General features: G+C 37.9%; 1 protein-coding gene across 5 annotated transcripts in view; it reads right to left on the reverse strand.

The window, feature by feature from the left end:
* Positions 1–18,620, reverse strand: part of VPS13B (vacuolar protein sorting 13 homolog B) — a 434,757-nt gene that overhangs the window by 43,669 nt on the left and 372,468 nt on the right. For all 5 annotated transcript variants that reach the window (XM_077187531.1, XM_077187521.1, XM_077187524.1 and 2 more), the window contains 3 exons: positions 11,614–11,795; positions 9,480–9,829; positions 3,113–3,274 (listed from right to left, as the gene is read on the reverse strand). In XM_077187531.1, the coding sequence (XP_077043646.1) occupies positions 3,113–3,274; positions 9,480–9,829; positions 11,614–11,795 (694 nt within the window). The remainder of the gene's footprint in view (positions 1–3,112; positions 3,275–9,479; positions 9,830–11,613; positions 11,796–18,620) is intronic.

Raw genomic sequence — 18,620 nt, forward strand, 5'->3', positions numbered from 1 at the left:
ACTATGAAGTCATCTAGCATTCCATGAATATGACACTCAGAGGGTTTGTCCTTGCTTGGGCATTATTCTGACCTTTGGATAACAAGCTGCTAGATAGTTTTGCATGGAAACAATTAGAAAAGTGCCACAGTATAACAGGGACAACCTGATGTCTTGATTGAGTTGTTGTTTTCATTTCAAGGGTTTGTATTAATCATTAAAAAAATGTACAGGACAACATTCGTGATAATATTTAAACAAACTTTTTTTGTATGATTTAAAATGACAAGGGATTGTACTGGTTAGATGAAGTGCCATTCTGAATGCTGTATTTACAATGGAATTGTATTGGCAAATGAAAAGGCTTACAGGGAAATGCCAACGCTCTCTCTTTACAAGACCTTTGTAAAGAAAATTTGGTTCTATCTCAACTGTGTGTAAAAAGCCTCTGCTCCCATGTAGTTTCAGTGAAATTACTTCAGTGCTGTTTTTTAATCTCTAGATTTCCCAGCAAGACATGGCTGTTTAAAAATGTTAGGGGAGCAGAAATCATGTTGAAATTATTCCAAAGGCTGGGACAAGGGAAGCAGAACCTCCCTACTAGAGGAGCCTGCTGGCCAGCAGTGTGGCTGAGTCAGTAGTCAGCTGTTGGCTTTGCCATCTCCTGGGACATGGGAATCCATCATGACACTCCTGACTTTTTATCAGCCCAGTTCTTCATTGAATCTAAATCTGATCAGAGCAAAACAGAATGGGGAAACCCTTTGACATCACCAACTGTTAGCTGAAGAATGAATATCTGAAAAATGAATCTGAAGCTCCTACTGTCCTCTCACCCATTCCCTTATGTGTGATCAGGCTTCTGATGGACTTTTTCACCTTTCATCCTGCACTTTTGTTTTTCATTTAATAAGAAACTTAAATAGCAGCCATGAAAATGGAATGTTTTGCACTGCTCAAGTCTGTGACTGAAAGCACAGTTTAAGTTTTCCAGGTGTTAGATGTCTAATGCCATTTATTCTGATGGTGGGTTTTAGCAGTTCAGTTGCAACTAAGAGAAAGTATCAGTAATGAGCTGTCCTTTTAATTCTTCAACTTTTCACTTGCTTGAGATAATCTTCATTTTTAAGACTCCTTCCAGTTTGAACCATTACTGAATATACATCATACTCAGAACTACAACTTTTGTAGATCTATCTAAAATGAGGATTCTCACCACTGAATAATTTTATGTAAGTAAGCAGAAAATGAATGTAAGAATTTTTTAAGAGGAAAGCCTTACTTAGTTCTCAGTTTATTTGCATTACTTTAAATATTTCCTTCTTCTTCTTCCATGTATTTATGAAAAGGTTTAAATCTAATTTTGGGAGGTTGCTACAAATGCAAGTGATAATTGGTTGTGAGTTACAGGTTACACTTATTTAGCTTTCTTTCTCCCCCAAACAACCAAGAGGAATTACAACAACTGTAATCCTAAGTCACCTGATGAGTGGGGATCTTGTCCCACACTCTGACACATGCCCTGCTGCACAGAGCACAGTCACCACTTGGTTTGGTCACCTGTGGGATGGGGCATCACAGGCACTTTGCATGTATGAGTAAAAGTGTCTTTTAAAACCTGGAAAGGGACATACGCTACTCCACAGCCTCAAAGTCTCCAAAGGCCTCTCTCTGGCACTATGACACCAGCACACACTTTTTATAACAGCTCCTCTGTTGCTGGGCTAAGATGGTCCTTTATGAGCTTGGCTTCCTCTTGACTTACGCCCTGACTTCAGTGTCAACTGCAATTGTTTACTTTGGCAGATTTTGCTCTGCACAGATTACCACATTCATGTAAAATTCAGTAGTTTTGCATATCCATCAGCTGACATGTGAATGAAAACCACAGTAAATTTGCCATCTCTGCCTCCCAGTGCAACTTGAAACTTGTCAGTGGTGAAAGTGGGCACAAGTCCTGTTTAGAATTACAATTCAAAATTTGCCTTTTTTCTCACATGCTAAGACTGGTATTTCTTAGGGCTCTAGAGGAGTTAGGAACTCCCATTCACCACATTCCTCCTAGGATCTCTTAAAATTTTAGTAATTTTTCAGGGCAGGACTACTGCTCAGCAAATGGGGTGGCACAGCTCTGTAGTTTCATACTCAGCAGGAGCTGGGTATATACTCAGAAAAGAGAAGAAATGGGTTTGCTGTTTCACAAACACTTTTTAAATTAGATTTAAGTTCTTGTCCTGTCATGAACAAAGATGAGAAGTCTATTTTTTACTACCTCCCAAGTACCAAGTAACAGGACAAGAGAAAATGGGCCACAAGTGATGCCAGGAAGGTTTAGATTGGATATTAGGAAAAGGTGCTTCATGGTAAGGGTTGTCAAGCATTGGAACATGCTGCCCAGGGAATATCTGAGTCACCATCCCTTAAAGTCTTTAATAGATGTGGCACTTAGGGACATGGTTTAGTGGAAGACATGGTTTAGTGGTAGCATTGGGTTGGACTCAATGATTTTAAAGGTCTTTCCAACTTAAATGATTTTACAGTTTCATTGAAATACTTCCTGTTGATAGTTTAAAAGTATTTTATTTCAATTTCAGTGTTTATCCTTAAAACAAAAAATCCCATAACCCAGAAACTGATCATTTAAACTATATAAGTGGGGTGTTTCTGACAATTTCAAATCTTTTCTAAGGGAAGCATTAAGTTGAGAGCTTTGTCCAGTTTGACCCTCTTCTGCAAACAATTTCAGTGAACAGATGCTTCTGGTAAAAACAACTGGTTAAAAAAATTCCCCAAATCTCTAATGTACATCTCAGGAAACACAGATCACTTAGTTATAGAAACCTGGCAAGTTGTCTTTCCTTTTTTCAGAAGCTTCACACAACTGCTTTGTTTTACAAAAAGTGCACATCCAGTTCTACCCTTGAGCAACTTTTAAAGACTTCTGGCTTTCCTCACACTTTGTTTACCTTTTCTCTGTGTTGCAGCCCCAGTGTGTGACTCCTGAAGGAACTGGAACTTTAGAGATGGTTGAGACCACAGAGAAAACCAACGAATGAGTGCATGAAGCCACCATCAGCTTTAGCCACCATCAGCTTCAGCAAAGGCTGCCCTGGAAGGGCTGTTTCTGACATACCTGTGGGGACTTGTGCGAGCGCCAGCTGTACTGGTGACTGTGGAGAGTAGCCAGCAAAATGTTCTCATCAGTGTCCACCTGGCCAAACCTCAGCGTCTCTTGGGTGTCATTACAGATCACAAAATGGCTGAAGACAAACTCCTCTGCCTCAGGGCATTGGTTCTGAAAGGAAAGGGATAGGAAAGCCAGGAAGAATCAATGTCAGTTGCAGGACATTTGGCAGCTGCCTGCCCAGTGGCGACTGTTACAACACAGAAATGCAAGATCTCTTCCCTCAGCTTTGGCCTCATAATAATCTCTGCAAAATCTAGTTTCTGGGTTGGCAAAATATATCCTAAGACTTCAATTTTACTTTATATTTCTGTAATGCAAATCTTAACAATTTAAAACAACAATAAAACTATATTTTCTAATTTGGGTAAACAACTTCAACAACATTAAATTCAGTGGGAAATGATGTTACATAGGGCAGACAGTACAACAGGCTGAGCAGGGAGGAATGAAGAGTTGACAGCTGAGCTCTCAGGCCAACAGGTTTACAGTTCCTCTTCCCCAGCTTCTGCTTATAATTTGAAATATTGCTGTGGATCAGCAGAATATTCCCTCTTCTCTGATACCACTTGAAAAGACAACAAAAGGAAAAAAAGGAGACATGAGTAGAGTATTTTCACAGCTCCATGAGACTGGTTTAAAAATGTATCATGCCATTTAATAGGAAAAAAAAAAGTATTTTAAATTTTACAATATTTTTTCTCTCTGAGCATCTTTCTATCCCTCTCTTGCTGCTTTTCATCTGGCTGCTTGTCACTCTGTTGGCACAATGAGACTATATGACAGTCATAAAAATTGCCACAGCTACAGGTCTTCTACCCCTGAAGGCATGAGCTAGAATCCCCTGTATGGGAGAGGTCAAAGTGTGACTGACAATTTGATTTGGAGATCATCTCTCATATATTTCTGTCCCAGTCACAACTGGGCTGGCACCTTCCACTTACAAGCAACTATCTAGCAACTGCAACAATTACTCAAAGAAACCAACATTTGGATAGTCTTTGTGCAATTTAATGGTTCTAACACAAAATATTCATCTTCTTGTGGTTTTTGTTACCTCTTATTGACCCATCTTTCCTAGCACACTGTTATGACAACATTTTTCTGTTGGTTGATTTCCCTCTTCACAACACAGCTAAGCTACTTGTTTCTCATCCTTTCTTCCCATGAGGAAGGGGAAGAAAGGATTTCTCTAACTTATGGAACCTCCATGGATTTTGAGAGCTGATTCTGCTTTCCCTCCTTGCTCTCTCAGTGGACCTTTTAAATGGACATTACAAAGCTACCACCTTCCCTGCCTCTAATCATATGGATCCCTTAGCTCTTTGATAAAAATGTGTCTGGAAGCCTGCAGAAATTCAGAGATCAAACAAGAGGGAGAGAAATATTTCCTCATAGATCCCTATGCAGCCTTAGTTATCCTTGAAAACCAGTTTGGTGCATTGTTTGTAGCACATTACTGGGTGATGCACATGGAAGTTTTTCTGAGAAGTGAAGTGTGCAAGGCATGTCCAGTTTAGCATCCTTGAATGCATGTTCACTGCTGGTTTCTCCAGAAGAACCTAAGGTGAATTTACAGGATGTCTGGGGCTAGGAGGGACCTCTCCGGCCACCAAGTCCAATGCTCCTGTTAAAGCAGGTTTACCTGGAGCAAGCTGCACAGGATTCCATACAAGCAGCTTTTAAATATCTCCAAAGAAGGAGACTCCATGACCTCTCTGGGCAATCTGCTCCAGTAGCTGGTCATCCTCACAGTTAAGATGTTTTTCATGATGCTCAGATGGAACTTCCTGTGTTTCAGTTTGTGTCTATTGCCTCTTTGTCCTTAATCAAGGCAGGTTGTAATTCCTTTTGTAACTGAATGTCAGACTGATTGCCTGGGAGTGTTTGTGCAAATACTATTCACTCTAGGAATATTTTAGCATGAGAATATTCAGATTAAAACTTCTTCCCAAATCTCTTTACTTCTTCTGCATAAGATCAGGTATCTTTTGTGAAACAGGAGCCAGGTGAGCATAACCAAAACTGCACTTCTTCCAAGCAGCAAAACTCTTCACAGAGTGTGCCTGTATCACATTCAGTAGCAGATCTGAGTGTGCTAAAGGCTGACATTTACAGTGAGTGCAGAGTTTATTTTGGCATTTTCTAGTGGAGGATCTATGACTTTTTACTGTCAAGCTGCCATACCCACATACCCATAAGTCTACCGCAAATATATGTATTTTCCTGTTACAGCTTTGCAAAATTTTCTTTTTAAAAGGGAGGATTTACTATTCACAGAGCTGAGCATGTTGTTAGAGTCAAACCTATACACAACCCCAGGGGAATTTAAGAAAAGCTTTTTCTTTTCACTCCAATACATTTTCTTGTTGATACACAGAGATTGAAAGAACAATGCCATAAGATGATGAACTTCCTTTTTTTTACCTTAGTAGCAAAACCTAGTGTCAAGTAAGTAAACACAGATTGTAGGTTTTGGCATTTCCCAGAGGGAAAAGAGAATCCAGTGAGTTTTTGGCATGCATAGAACTTCTAACTTCTGCTTGAGGAATGTTATCCTATCAAGAATTATTAATACACTTGTACACGTTTTGGTGCTGATGAATGACTGCCATTAATCATTAGTCTTGAAAGCTAGATTTGCTACTAGAATTCAATGCTTTTAACAACAACAGTTCTCAAAGTTAAGTGAAGGAGGTATTTTAGGTTCCATTTTATAATACTTCCCAAGTGTTAACCAAGGAAACACCAAGATTTGCATAATAGGACATTGCTCTGTACTGCCAGGCTTGAGAGAAAGCTACTGATGCCTCCAGTCTTGATAACAACAGATGACTAACAGAACATCAAGGAAGCTTGAGGATGCTTTAGCTCAGTGTGGCAACTATGAACTGGACACCCATGCTTCTTTGTCCTTAGGGATCTGCAGCAGCACCCTGTACCCATCACAGGGAACTGGATCCCACATTGCTGCTCAAGTCTGACAGTAGAAGCTTCTAGAGTAAGCAGAAAAGGAGGAAAAAAAAAAGTCAGCAAAAGGATGGAGTGAAGACATCTTGATTGATAAAAGAATGTCTAGAGAAACCAGGCACAATTCAACCAAATAGAACCAGGCCATTTGTGTGGCAATGATGCTGAAGGGCTGAATGATGACTCTAGGAGCTGAAAACACCTAAGTGTGGATTAGGGAAAAAACCCTCTCTGAATTAAAACACCATATCAAAAGAATCAGCAAAAGATTAACAGCCTGAATCAGATACAGATTAGGGTCAGTTCCTGGGGGACAATTTCCTGCCCCTCTTTAGATCATTTTTCAGCTGTTATTTTCTCTCAGAGAGGCCTGGAAAGTGTCTCTCCTTTATTGGTCTTTCAAATATTTTGTGAATTCTATTCAGAGAGGGGAAAAACATCCCACATAATACTAGTCACCAGGTTTTTCCAGTCTCAGGACTTTTTGCTTGTGTCTTAGCTCACAGCTATTTCAAAGCATTTCTGGATCTGGAAAAAACCCACACCATAAAAGCCTAGGCCTCTTCATATGCACAAAGTAATTTTCTTTGTGCTTCACAAGCTACTGAAGGTGTGTGCAAGCTTTTTCTCTCCCTCTCGTGTACACACAGACACACACACGGACACATACACACACACTATCACCTAGTAATGGTTTTTTTCACAGAAAGTCTTTTGCAATTTGTCTCCCTTGAAGGCTCTCTAAGAGAAAAGAACATTTTCCTCAGGATTCTTTAAACTTCACTCTCATAGCAATGTCCTGGCATTATCAGGTAGAGACCTTCTGTATCCTTTTCCCTTTGTCCTTTGTGCTTATTGTAGAATGATAGGGAAACCACTATAATCACAGATGGCATTTAGACTGATCCCAGCTCATTAAGAAAACTTATGCAACTGCCAACAGAAATGTTAAGCATCATTCAGACCTTGAGGAAAAGAAGTTCTAGTGGCCTAAAACAGGTTTAAACCAGGAGGAGTTTGGGAAAAGAGCCGCAATGCCTGGTTTATGTGAGACCACAAAGGAAAAGCTTTTTCCCAGAAATAACACTTTGTACTATACCTGGAGAGCTGTTTTCTCAGCTGACCTCTGTCTCTAGATATCTCAAAACAATAAGGCTGTAAAACAATTCATGAAGGCTTAAATGCCCAAATAAAGGGAAAAGAATACCACATGCTCTACCAATGTATGTTCAAAGGAAACACGCATTTTCTATCTCACTTGATAGTCTCTGTGTTATTATTAAATAATAAAACTAAATTAATAACAATATTGAAGTTCCTTGCCCAGGTCTTTAATTATTAAAGCCATTACTCTAGCTTTGTATTTAGATGTGCATTAGCCAGTTACTGCTTGTAGTTAAACAGGGATTTCAGATTAGACAGTGAAATATGTCAGAAGGGGAAACTGTTTTTAAAAAGTGCTAATCCTCTCAGATTTTCAGCATGTGACTTAGAAGTATAAAGCCTGGTACTTTTTAGGCTTAATGTACTTTCAAAATGCTCACCATTACTTAATTTAAAAGAAACCTGCCAACCAAAAAAACCCCACCAAATAATAACAACAACAACAAAAATCAGTCCATATCTAGAAAACAAAGACACTTACAGAGGCTTCTGTTAATTCTGAACTCCTGACCTAAAGGTGCATGGCCAAATTGTTTCACGCCTCATCTGTCTGTCTACTGACTCCAACATCACTTGTTGTAGATTTTAATCCAGTAAAAAATATGTGGAGAATTCAAATAACCCTTCTGGGTTAATAAATTCATGCTTAGTTGTAGCATTTATACTGCATTTTGTGTGAACAGCAGACATCAAACAATGCTTATTACTGGGAAATGTATTCCCTCCCCTTTCAGGGCATGCCAACCCCCTCAAACTGGAGGTAAAGTCACATAAAAAACATCTTGGCAAAAATTAATTTAATAAGCTATTTTGAACCCACTTGTGTGTTAACTGTTCCCTAATTTCAAAGCGATGCAAGTTTTTAATCTCAAATACTCTGGGCCAGATACCCACCACATCAGAACATGGTGGCAAGTACCCCTGACATGAGAGGAAACGAGAAAATTACAGCAACAATTACAGAATTATATCCTCCTGTGGCTCATGTTAACATTGCCAAATCCATGTATAAATCAGTACCAACTATTCATAGAATGTACCTGTCAGCAATATACCATGCGACATATGGCTCTACTTAATCAAATATACAACTCCAGTTTTTTCAACTCAAAATATTCCTTCAAGGCACAGAGTAGTCAGTCAGTCATTCACACTGTGATGTGGTTTAAAACATTTAAATATTTATGCACCATATTTTATTTATATGTATAGCTATGTCTGAGAGATCTCTTTTCCCCCATCCTAAGAGGAAACTGACCTTTCTGAAGGCCATTTTGCAGTAGTTGCCACACATGTCTTGGATGAGGGACTAGTACTAAGTCAGAAATATTTTGGGTTTAAGCAGCCTACAAGGACTCTCTTATACTTTCTGTTTGTTTTTTATTAAAAGCATTGTTCAAAATATGACAAAAACCAGAAATTGGAGCTACAAAGATTTTTGTTCACATTGATATTTGAGCCAGCTGTGAAGATTTAAATCACACTAGATCTTGTTTTATGAATGTCCTTTTGCAACAAGAAAACCATGGAATGCCCTTAAAAAAGAATTTTTTGATATAAAACAGATGTTTTATCCTTTTTTGGGGGCTTTGTTATTGTAGTGCCATGATAGGTAATTAATTCCCAGGCTCCACATAGGTCTTCAGGCAGATGAAGAGAATGATTTGATTTCAAGGCTATAGTGGAGTAAGGGAATTACAGGCCTTTGAGGGGTCATTGCAGAAGCAAGTTTCTTATACTGGGGCTGGCTTCAGCCATTAATGCTGCTTGCACAGAATGTAACGTGAAACTAGCGTTGAACTTCAATAAGGATGGAAGTAGTAGCTGGAAACAATATGTGCTGTTGCTCAGACTGAGCTGAGCTGCTGTATCATGAAAAGGCACTCACCTTTTCATAAATTAATGGAATATTTTGCATTTCAAGACCTGGGTTTTGATTATTCTGATATGAATCCATGTAGCTTCACTGAAATTCAGGCCGTTCTGGCTACATTTACCTTTACATACTTTTTTCCTAATTTTCATTGCTATCACAGAATTAATGTGTATTAGGAAAAAACAATTTCAGTATAAGTTAGGGTTTTTACATCCTGAAATATTGTAATGAAAGCAGTTGATATTCTAATTTGCTATTAAAGTAATCCCAGTAGCTATATTTTTTCTCATTATTGTGTTTGCATACCTGTTGCCAAGCTTGAATTGCTGTATTTAGAGAATGAAGTGCGTATTGGCCAAAGCTGATGAAAATAGGGTCAACCATTATCGTGCAGTCGAACAGCCTTCCTGCTGTGCTGCTGGAAACAGCAATCTGCCCCCAGATTTTGAAAGGCTTCACAACACTTTGCATGGTCACATTTCGACACTCCAGAAGTTTACAGTCAGCTTGAGTCGAAAACTGGATCTCCTGGAACACTGACTTATCGTTCCACTGACGAAGATACACATGAGGCTCATCAAAGGAAACTATCATGTATTCTAGTTCAGATGGCATGCTCTTATCAGATAAAAATGGCTGAAGGAACTTTGGTGGTGCTGAAAAGTAAAAGAACAAACAAGACTAAAACCATTGCTGCATTCTTTATGTTTTTGTAAATTGTGTTTTTACTGCTTGTTCATAAGATGAAAACAAGTAAATCTATCAAAGAGTTGACATTTCTGAAATCTGAAATGAATCCTGTTCACACTGTTTGTTAGATGTAAAACAGTATCATAATTAATAGCAGCTGCAAACAAAAAGTATCTGCAGAGCAAAATCTTTTCATGGTAAACAAACCAGCCAGTGAAACTTCTTTATCTGCACACTGCTGAATACTCCAGATTGCCATCTATTTGGAACAGGGACCATATTTCTGTGAGAATTTTTGCTACAGTAGGTGTATATTATATTCCACACATAGCACATTACAAACACAATAAAAATTGGCAATACAGTATTTGCTGACATCTGACTGTACAGGCCAACAGGCTCCACACTGGAAGTTGTCTTTGCTGCAATTATGGACAGCTCAAGACCACAAACCCACTGAAATGCGACATACTACCCCATAATACTAGAAATGAAACAAAACAGTATCCTGAGACTAAAGCATGAGAAATGTATCACAAAAAGATCTTATCATGTTTGTTGAAGTTTCAGTCGTGCAAAGTGCTGAGCACTGAGGCAGCAGACACTGCAAGGCACGTTCACCCCTTGTGTAACATTAAGCATGTGAATATTTCCACTGATGCTATTATTTATGTTGCTAGAACTACTCACATGCTTAAAATTATCGTATGCTCTAGTGCTCTACAGATTTGGAACCAAAACACTCATCCCTATCCAGGATCAAGCCCTGTTATTCTACAAACTGTAATTGATACAACAACTTTTGTGCTCCCTTTGTGTATAACATAGCACAAAGGAGCCCCAAAACTTAAGGCCTTTTGATGCTGTAACAACAATAACAACAGCATAAACTCAGTCAAGGTTGAGAAATAAAACAGCTGCGTTTGATTTTAATCTGATTTTTGCCTCTTCCAGAATATGTAATTTTAAAGACTGAGCATCTGAAATTGGACTGTAATAGTGAGGAAGATTACGTACTGATAGAGGTAGCTGACTGAGAAGAAACTATTTGCTAGTCATTGAATGTTAGTCTTGGTATGATTTGATAATGAATATATTATAATACTTGCAGAAATACAAAACCTACACACAAAGAAAGCTGTCCCTGTCAAAATGATCCAAGAAGTTTGCCCATCTTTCATAGAAAGCATTCCTGGCATTTGAAAATCAGACAATAATCTAAAGATCTCTTGGAATGTATTTGCCATTAATGCAATGACAGAGAGCACTGAACAAAACCAGATGTAGCTCCAAAAGATCATAACCGAAATAACTTAAATCTGCAGTTCTCAGAGCTCTTCCAAGGAATTTTTACTAAGCGGGTTGCAAAATCTTCAAGTATTTTAACAGTACTGTTAATACACTGGAAAATGTAAAAGATCAAATTCATTCACTAAGATGGCTCAAAAGTGAAGTGGCACCTGCTGTCCCTAATCAGACTATGGAAAACAGACGGCTTCTACAGTTACCCGTCCCGGGGGCAGGGAGGGGCTGCTCTTCCAGCCTCACTGCCAGCCCTGGGGACAGGCTCAGTGCACACAAGTCATTGGTTTCACCCTGAAGCCTGTGCCACTGGTGGCTGTTTGTGATGGCTTGTTTCAAGAATGCCTGTTTGAATGAGGAGATGGGGACTACACAGAGCAGGACAGGAGAGTGCTTAAGCAGCATCTGTGAACTATGTTTTTATTACTCTCCATAAAGCAGTACATACCTGTGCCGAGTTGATCAAGATGATGGCATAAGTGCACTTCCAAACAGGTAAATTGGACCAACACACTCAGTGATGGCACAAACCAAGGAGTAAAACAGGAGTCAACCCTGGTGCAAGCCGCTAACGCCGTGGGGGTCACAAGCTGATCGCACACGCTTTGGGAGCCAGATTCACTTTCTGAGCTGCAGAAGGAAGGTAACAAAGTAGTACTTCAACACTTCCAGAATTCTGCAGCTTTACAGCAGGAATTCAGGATGTTCCACACTCATTTTCTGACACAGACAACATCATGGTTTTATTTTAACTGCTAATGCCAGTGTCTGTACTTTTTCCAAAGCAGACTGTAACAGACAAGATTATAATCCATCCATACTTTTATCAAACTACACTTTCACTTTACAAATATTTGAATCACAAACCCAAAGCCTATTTGCAGAAAAAAACCCCAAAATATGCCAGGTATCTTAAATTGTTGAAATGGCTAAACAAGAGTAATTATTCTTATTAATGCTATAAGAATGAGATGAAAGGTCAAGAGAATTTGGTTTCTTCCACTTGATTTTAAGGAATCCAATTTGCAACCATCAAACTACTTCTATGTGTGAACCCCTAGTCTTTGTAAGTTTTATTTCCTTTGCCCTTCTCACTCTAAAATCATGATTCAGGAATTATTTCCAAGTACTATAAACTCAGTCTGGAGCCCTTTACTAGCATATTAACTATACATTTAAAGTGCCACCCTCCTGATCTTTTTTCATAGCTGTGCTCCTAACACCATGAATTTCCAAGCATTGTCTTTCAGTCTCTTGAGAGGAACTAACACTACATCACAATTCTATAACCTGCTAAGACACCATAGAAGTACAAATAAACTTTCTAATTTAGCAAAAACTATCCTTAATGCTCCTCATTCTCACTCCATTTGAAGTTTGGCTCTCAAGAGTTTTAGCTTAAAAGTTTAGACTTGATTCAAGAGAATTACAACCACATCCTCAGTCAAAGAATGTCTTTATTTTTAAAATAAGATTTAATGAAAGATGGACTAAGGTGAACTTAATATTTTTGTCAGAAAGTCATTAGTCTTTATAAAGCACCATAAATCCACTTCCATTAACATTTAAAAGATATTTTAAATTGAAACATAAGTTTAGATTTGAACAATGACCTTCTAAACAACATACTTTAATCTTTTAGGACCAGATTTTTCACCCTGCAATGTGTTTCACTTCAAAATTATGCACAAATATAGTAGGTACTCAAAATGTTCAGCTGCAAATGCATGGAATTCCATGGACAGGTAAATTGATCAGTATGATTTAGTGTTGCAGTAACTATCTAGTATAGTATTTATTTACAGAGCTTAAATCCAACTTAAGGTTTGTGGACATAAAATACTTATGCAGCAGTAAAACCCAACTAAGATTAGCTAATTATTAAAGGATACTAAGAATGGATTGGGTCAGGAAAGTATGAAAGATAAATGACTTAATCAGAATTTTAGCTGCTTTCCTGTGCTTCTTTACCTCTTTAAATTTCTTGTTTACATTCCAAAACCAGTATTGTACACCTTTCGAGAACTGACACCTTTGGAAATAAAATTATTCTTTGTGTTCACATGATAAAATATCTGTAGGACTGGATAACAGAGAAATAGGATGTTTCACTTTGCTCTGCCATGGATATTAGATTGCTGGAACAAAGGAAGAAACAAATCCAAAAGGACAAAAATTCATATGCTGATTTAAACAACTAAGTACTTTTCAATCTATAAACTAGTTAGTTCTTTCAAAGTAACTATTAATATTTTAAGATTTTTTGCTTGTTGAATTTTGATTAGAAATAGAAATTCAGGAGCATATGAAATGAAAACAGTTTTCTGTTGGGGTAGAGAAGTGCAAACAAATATTAACCAAACTATGAAGAACTTTAAAATAAAAATAATTGCACCTTGATATTCTGAATTAAGATCTAATTTCATGAACAGCAGTAACACTGATTGCAGTAAAGAAGAAGGACATTTATTTCTCATATTTGAGGTTTATTCCAAAAATATATATTTATTGTCCTCAGAAACCTATTTCTTAACTCACCTATCAATGACTAAGCATTTTTATTTCTTTTGAGGTATTTTGGAGATGCATATTTTCATATAATAAAACCAAACAAAACCTAATTTCTTATTTAGTAAAATTTTGTATATCTTCTTTTTATTCATTGAGCATTCTACTATGGTGGAACTTTTGTAATTTCTCACTCATAAACACCATGATGACAGAACAACAGGACATGCTTGATGCAGAAGGAAATGTGGCAGGAGCTTCACACCAGGGAAATAATGTAAAGCTTTTAGCCAAATTTTTCTCCACTTTTTCTGCTCCACAAGCAACAGACCACTGAGGTAATACTCAGCAGCTTAAAATGTTGGGAACAAAAAGATTCAAAGCTGCTTTTTGTTTCCTGATGGAGTCACCTTAGAAAGAAAAAGGCCCAACACTGAAACCCTGCAAAATTCAGAGTTCAAGCAGATGCTTTAAAACTTAACAAGAGAGAAATAGCAAATGAGGGTGGGACAGTGTTGTCCATGGGACAGAACTGGCCTTGCATTCTCTCCCCTACCAGGGAGGGACAAGTGCTGGTAGTGGAGGGCTTAGAGGAGCAGGACAGGGCATCTTAAACCATGATGGTAAAGAAGGTGAAGTCCCTACAGAGAGGAAATAGCCTTCTAGGAGCCATCTGAAAAGAAATGCAACAAGAATCTTTCACCACTGTTTTCCCATCTGCCCAGACTTTTTCTGAAGTGTAATTGTTTTATTTGTGAGGGGCTCCATTTGATTTGTACTCAACCTGAAACCATATTCAGAATTATAGTCCCCATGTCATTATGAAAATAAGAATACAGTAACAGTATAAACCAGCTACAGTACAAAATATACTAAAAGCAGCAATCAAATTATTATAGTACTTTCTTTAAAAAAACCCATCTGTAATAAAAAGTCATGATATAAATAAAGTATTTACAGAGGAACTGTAGTCACTACCATGACCTTGATTTTAAATTGAATCCCATTTAAATTTTTTGCCTAGGTGGACTTCCATCAGACCTGCAGCGTTGCCACTTTTTTCTTTAACTTTGCAGAGAGCACAAAAATGAAAAACCGCAGCCCTTTATCACATGCTGTGCACAAACAGCAAATAAAGTTGTGCTAACTGAAAATACAGGAAAGTTTCTATTAAGTCTTGATGAATGACAGTAGGAGCATTAATATCAGGAGAAGATGTGATTGGGAAATCAAAATTTGTTAATCAAGTGAATACAATACAAAAACAGCTCCACATTTCATGGCTTCCTTGGAGCTACAAAATGAAGTGTGGACTGTCCACAATTTTTCAGCTCTGAAAGAAGAGGAAGAACCAGATTCTACTGCTTTGTGTTTGGCACATCATGCTTAAGGAGGAATGTGGCAAAATCAGAGGAAATTAAAAATAAAAGTGATCTGACTTTATTACCAGATTTTTTTATTTTTCTTTTTTCTTTATTTTTTCAAGTGCTGGGAAATATCAGAATACTTAAAATGAAAAATATCTACACTTGAAGTCATATAAATTATGATATTTCACATCATGCAAAGCAGCTCAAGTTAAACATATGGCAACTGAGAACAATGACTTAGCAGTGATCTGCATTATTCTTGTTATTTTAAGAGAGAAATATTTAAACCAAAACTGCCATTTGTGATGAAACTACAACATGGAAAAATATCCACTGGGAAGAAGAAAGAGACCACTTAACTCATTTAATTTATGACTCAAATACTGGTCTGAACCCAAATTGTTAGAGGTCAAAATCCAGTACATCATTTACTTTGAATAAAAGCTGAAACAATTAGCAAGAAACATGATCATGATTCCTCACTTGAATTTCTAAAAAGTAGCAATTTAGGGCTTATTTAAAAAATTTTGTACTTGTTTCATGGTTTGTATCTTAAGGCATTTTCAATTACTATTTTACATTAATATGTCAGTAATTATAAAAATACTGTTTAAATTACACAGGAGATGCACAAATATATAAAACATCTTGTAATGTAACCCATTTAAACAAAAAAATTATAATCATTCCCAACCAAACCAGGAAGGGGCTTTAGTGTCTCACCAACCAAATAGAGCTTAAAAAGTAATTTCAATTATTATTTGTTAGTCCTGCAACAGGCAAATGCAACCCATAAAAATAATTTATTCTGTGATCATTTTTTGTAATCCCCTGTTTTAAGGTCTTCCATAAACAGTCATTTATGCCATATATGATTTCTTTCATAAACACTGTACTCCTTCCCCAAAGAAATGCTAAATTATTTCACTTAGTACTTCAAATTTGCTCATTCTTTGAATAAACTTCCATAAGTGTTAGTGCAAACTTTATACATACATAGAAATAATGAATGGGATACAAAATTCTCAAAAATAAACAACATACATGTATATATTATGCCCTTCACCAGACAGCTTCTGATTTTTATACTTCCAGTTAGCTCCTGATCAATCTCAGAAGAACTTGCATACCACAGGATTTGAATCCTGACATCTTTGCATATTCCCATATTCATTCCTGGTTGCTCTATTTCACCCTGCCAGCTACTGCTCATCGTATCAGCTGAATCTACATCTTCTCACAAACGTTGTTTTCCTGTCACATGAGACACCTAAATTTCATACCTTATAACCAATGTTAGGAATCAGTAATAAAGTACTAAACCACAATGGATCAGCTCTCTGCTAATAATAATTAGCATATCACAGAGGTTACCACAAAAAAAAATGCTGCAGAATTTTAAGAAAAAATATCATCATTGAGCAGCAGCTGCATGCATATGGCAGTGGTTAGAGTCTGATCCAAAATACAACATCAAACTAAGAAGATAAACTTGACCAAGACTAAGCATTTTTAGACTTTACAATTAATAGTGTATTATAATTGTTAACCAATCATATAGTTGCAGTCTGTAATTAACATCAAATTATTGTGAGTGTAAAGAAAAACTGAGGTTCAACTTTTATACAGCCTTTGTTTCTTGCTCTCACAGATCCCTCAGCATTAGAATTCCCTAGTTTAACACTCAGCACTGGCATTAAGCCTTGAGGCTCTTCCCACAAGTCTGCAAAATCCCATGTTAAATGCTGGCTTTAGGAACAAGACTTTGACATTTACCACAACATGGGCACCGTCTCTCTCTCAAAACCAAGAAAGTCGGGGATTTTTTGGTTAAGTCGAATCTAGAACATATTTCAGAGTGTTTGCTGAGAAGAAATTATCCATACCAGCAGCAGTATGTTTGATGAAGCCACATTTTCAGCAAAGTTACTTCCAACATGGACTTCCTATGAGCCACTAGACATCTAGAAAGGTTTGTCTTTTCTGCAGGTCCACAGTTTCTCTCACCACCTCCTACATGAGGCTTCCCTTTAACAGAACGTGATCCCTCAGGCCTTAACCACTACCTTCAATTTGTTCTGTAGCTGTAACCACATTCATTCAGTTCTTGGGCCTGTCTCAAAACCTCCAGGTCAGTGATATATCACTGGCATGTTTGCTCTGTCCCCAAGAAAAAGCCACTGTGCCTCAAACACCGTAGGTCAAAGCCTCATATCTGAGGAACAGCTGCTCTTGTTTTGACCTATGAAGGTTTTCTGAGAAGGATCACTCCTGACTGGTCAGAACTATTTCTTCCACACCAGTCCTTCCTGCAGCTATCCTTAAGAAAGTTTGCAGTGCAGCTTTGTCTGAAGTTAGAGAGATCAGTTTGAATTTTTATCATAGAACCACAGACAGGGTTGGATTGGAAGGAACCACAAAGATCATAGTTCCAATACCCCTGCCAAGGGCAGTTACAACTTATGCTAGACCAGGATGGTCAAAGTCCCACCCAGCCTGGCCTTGAACACTTCCAGGGATGAGGCATCCACAGCTTCTCTGGACAACCTATTCCAGTGCCTCACCACCCTCACAGTGAAGAATTTCTTCCTAATATATCATCTAAACCTGTCCTCTCTCAGATTAAATCCACCCCCCCTTATCACTACCTGTCCTTGTAAAAATCTGTCTCCAGCTTTCTTTCAGTTCTGAAATGCTGCTCTAAGGTCTCCTCAGAGCCACCTTTTCCTCAGACTGAAAAATTCCAAGTCTCTCAGTCTGTTTTCACAGGAGATATGCTCCAGTCCTCTGATCCTCTTTGTGGCTCTTCTCTGGAATCACTCCAGCAGGTCCACATCCTTCTTAAGTTTGGGGCCCCAAAAAGTGGACACAGTACTCCAGGTATGGTGTCATGAGAGCAAACCCATGTCTCCAAATTAAAAACACTGCTGAGGCAGGGAATAGAACTTTTTCTCTCTCCTGAAATCAGAGGGTTGAAATTGAAATCAGAGGGTTTCCTTGTATATCCCACAGGTTTTTGGCTTCTGGAGCTCACCCTGACCTATACAAATCTTTAAATTTCCAGTCTACTGTTAGTTCATGTAGGTATAAGCTACAGTTCTTAAAGCTATTATGAATTCCCCAGGCTAACAAAAGTATCAGGACTAGTGACTCTGCAGCCTCTGGACAGGTAGGTGTCAGTTCAAGGAACTTTCCTTTGACTTCCCTCTTTCTCTTCTGTTTATTTACCTTCAAATGCTTCAGTAGTGAGGTAAATGTTCTTTGCTGCCTTCATTCATCTCCTGCTATCCTTGTGCAGTGAACTGCAAATGCTCTTGTTTAATTCCTGTTGTTTCTGAACAATTACAGCTCATTAGCTTATCAGAGCTCCCTGAATGAAACACTGCATCTAGTGACAAACCCTATTCCAGCAGAAAACAATAAATATGACTACAGTGCTAAATGCCTTGATGAAAAAAAATCTACTAAATTTCACTACATCATTTCCAGTTCCCACCGAGTTCACATTTCTGTGGTGTTAAGCTGACCAGGAAGGCAATTCTGCCAGGGTCCCACATTCAGTGGAATTAACCTTGTC

Source organism: Agelaius phoeniceus, chromosome 1 (genome assembly GCF_051311805.1).
Source record: "Agelaius phoeniceus isolate bAgePho1 chromosome 1, bAgePho1.hap1, whole genome shotgun sequence".
NCBI classification, from domain to species: domain Eukaryota; kingdom Metazoa; phylum Chordata; class Aves; order Passeriformes; family Icteridae; genus Agelaius; species Agelaius phoeniceus.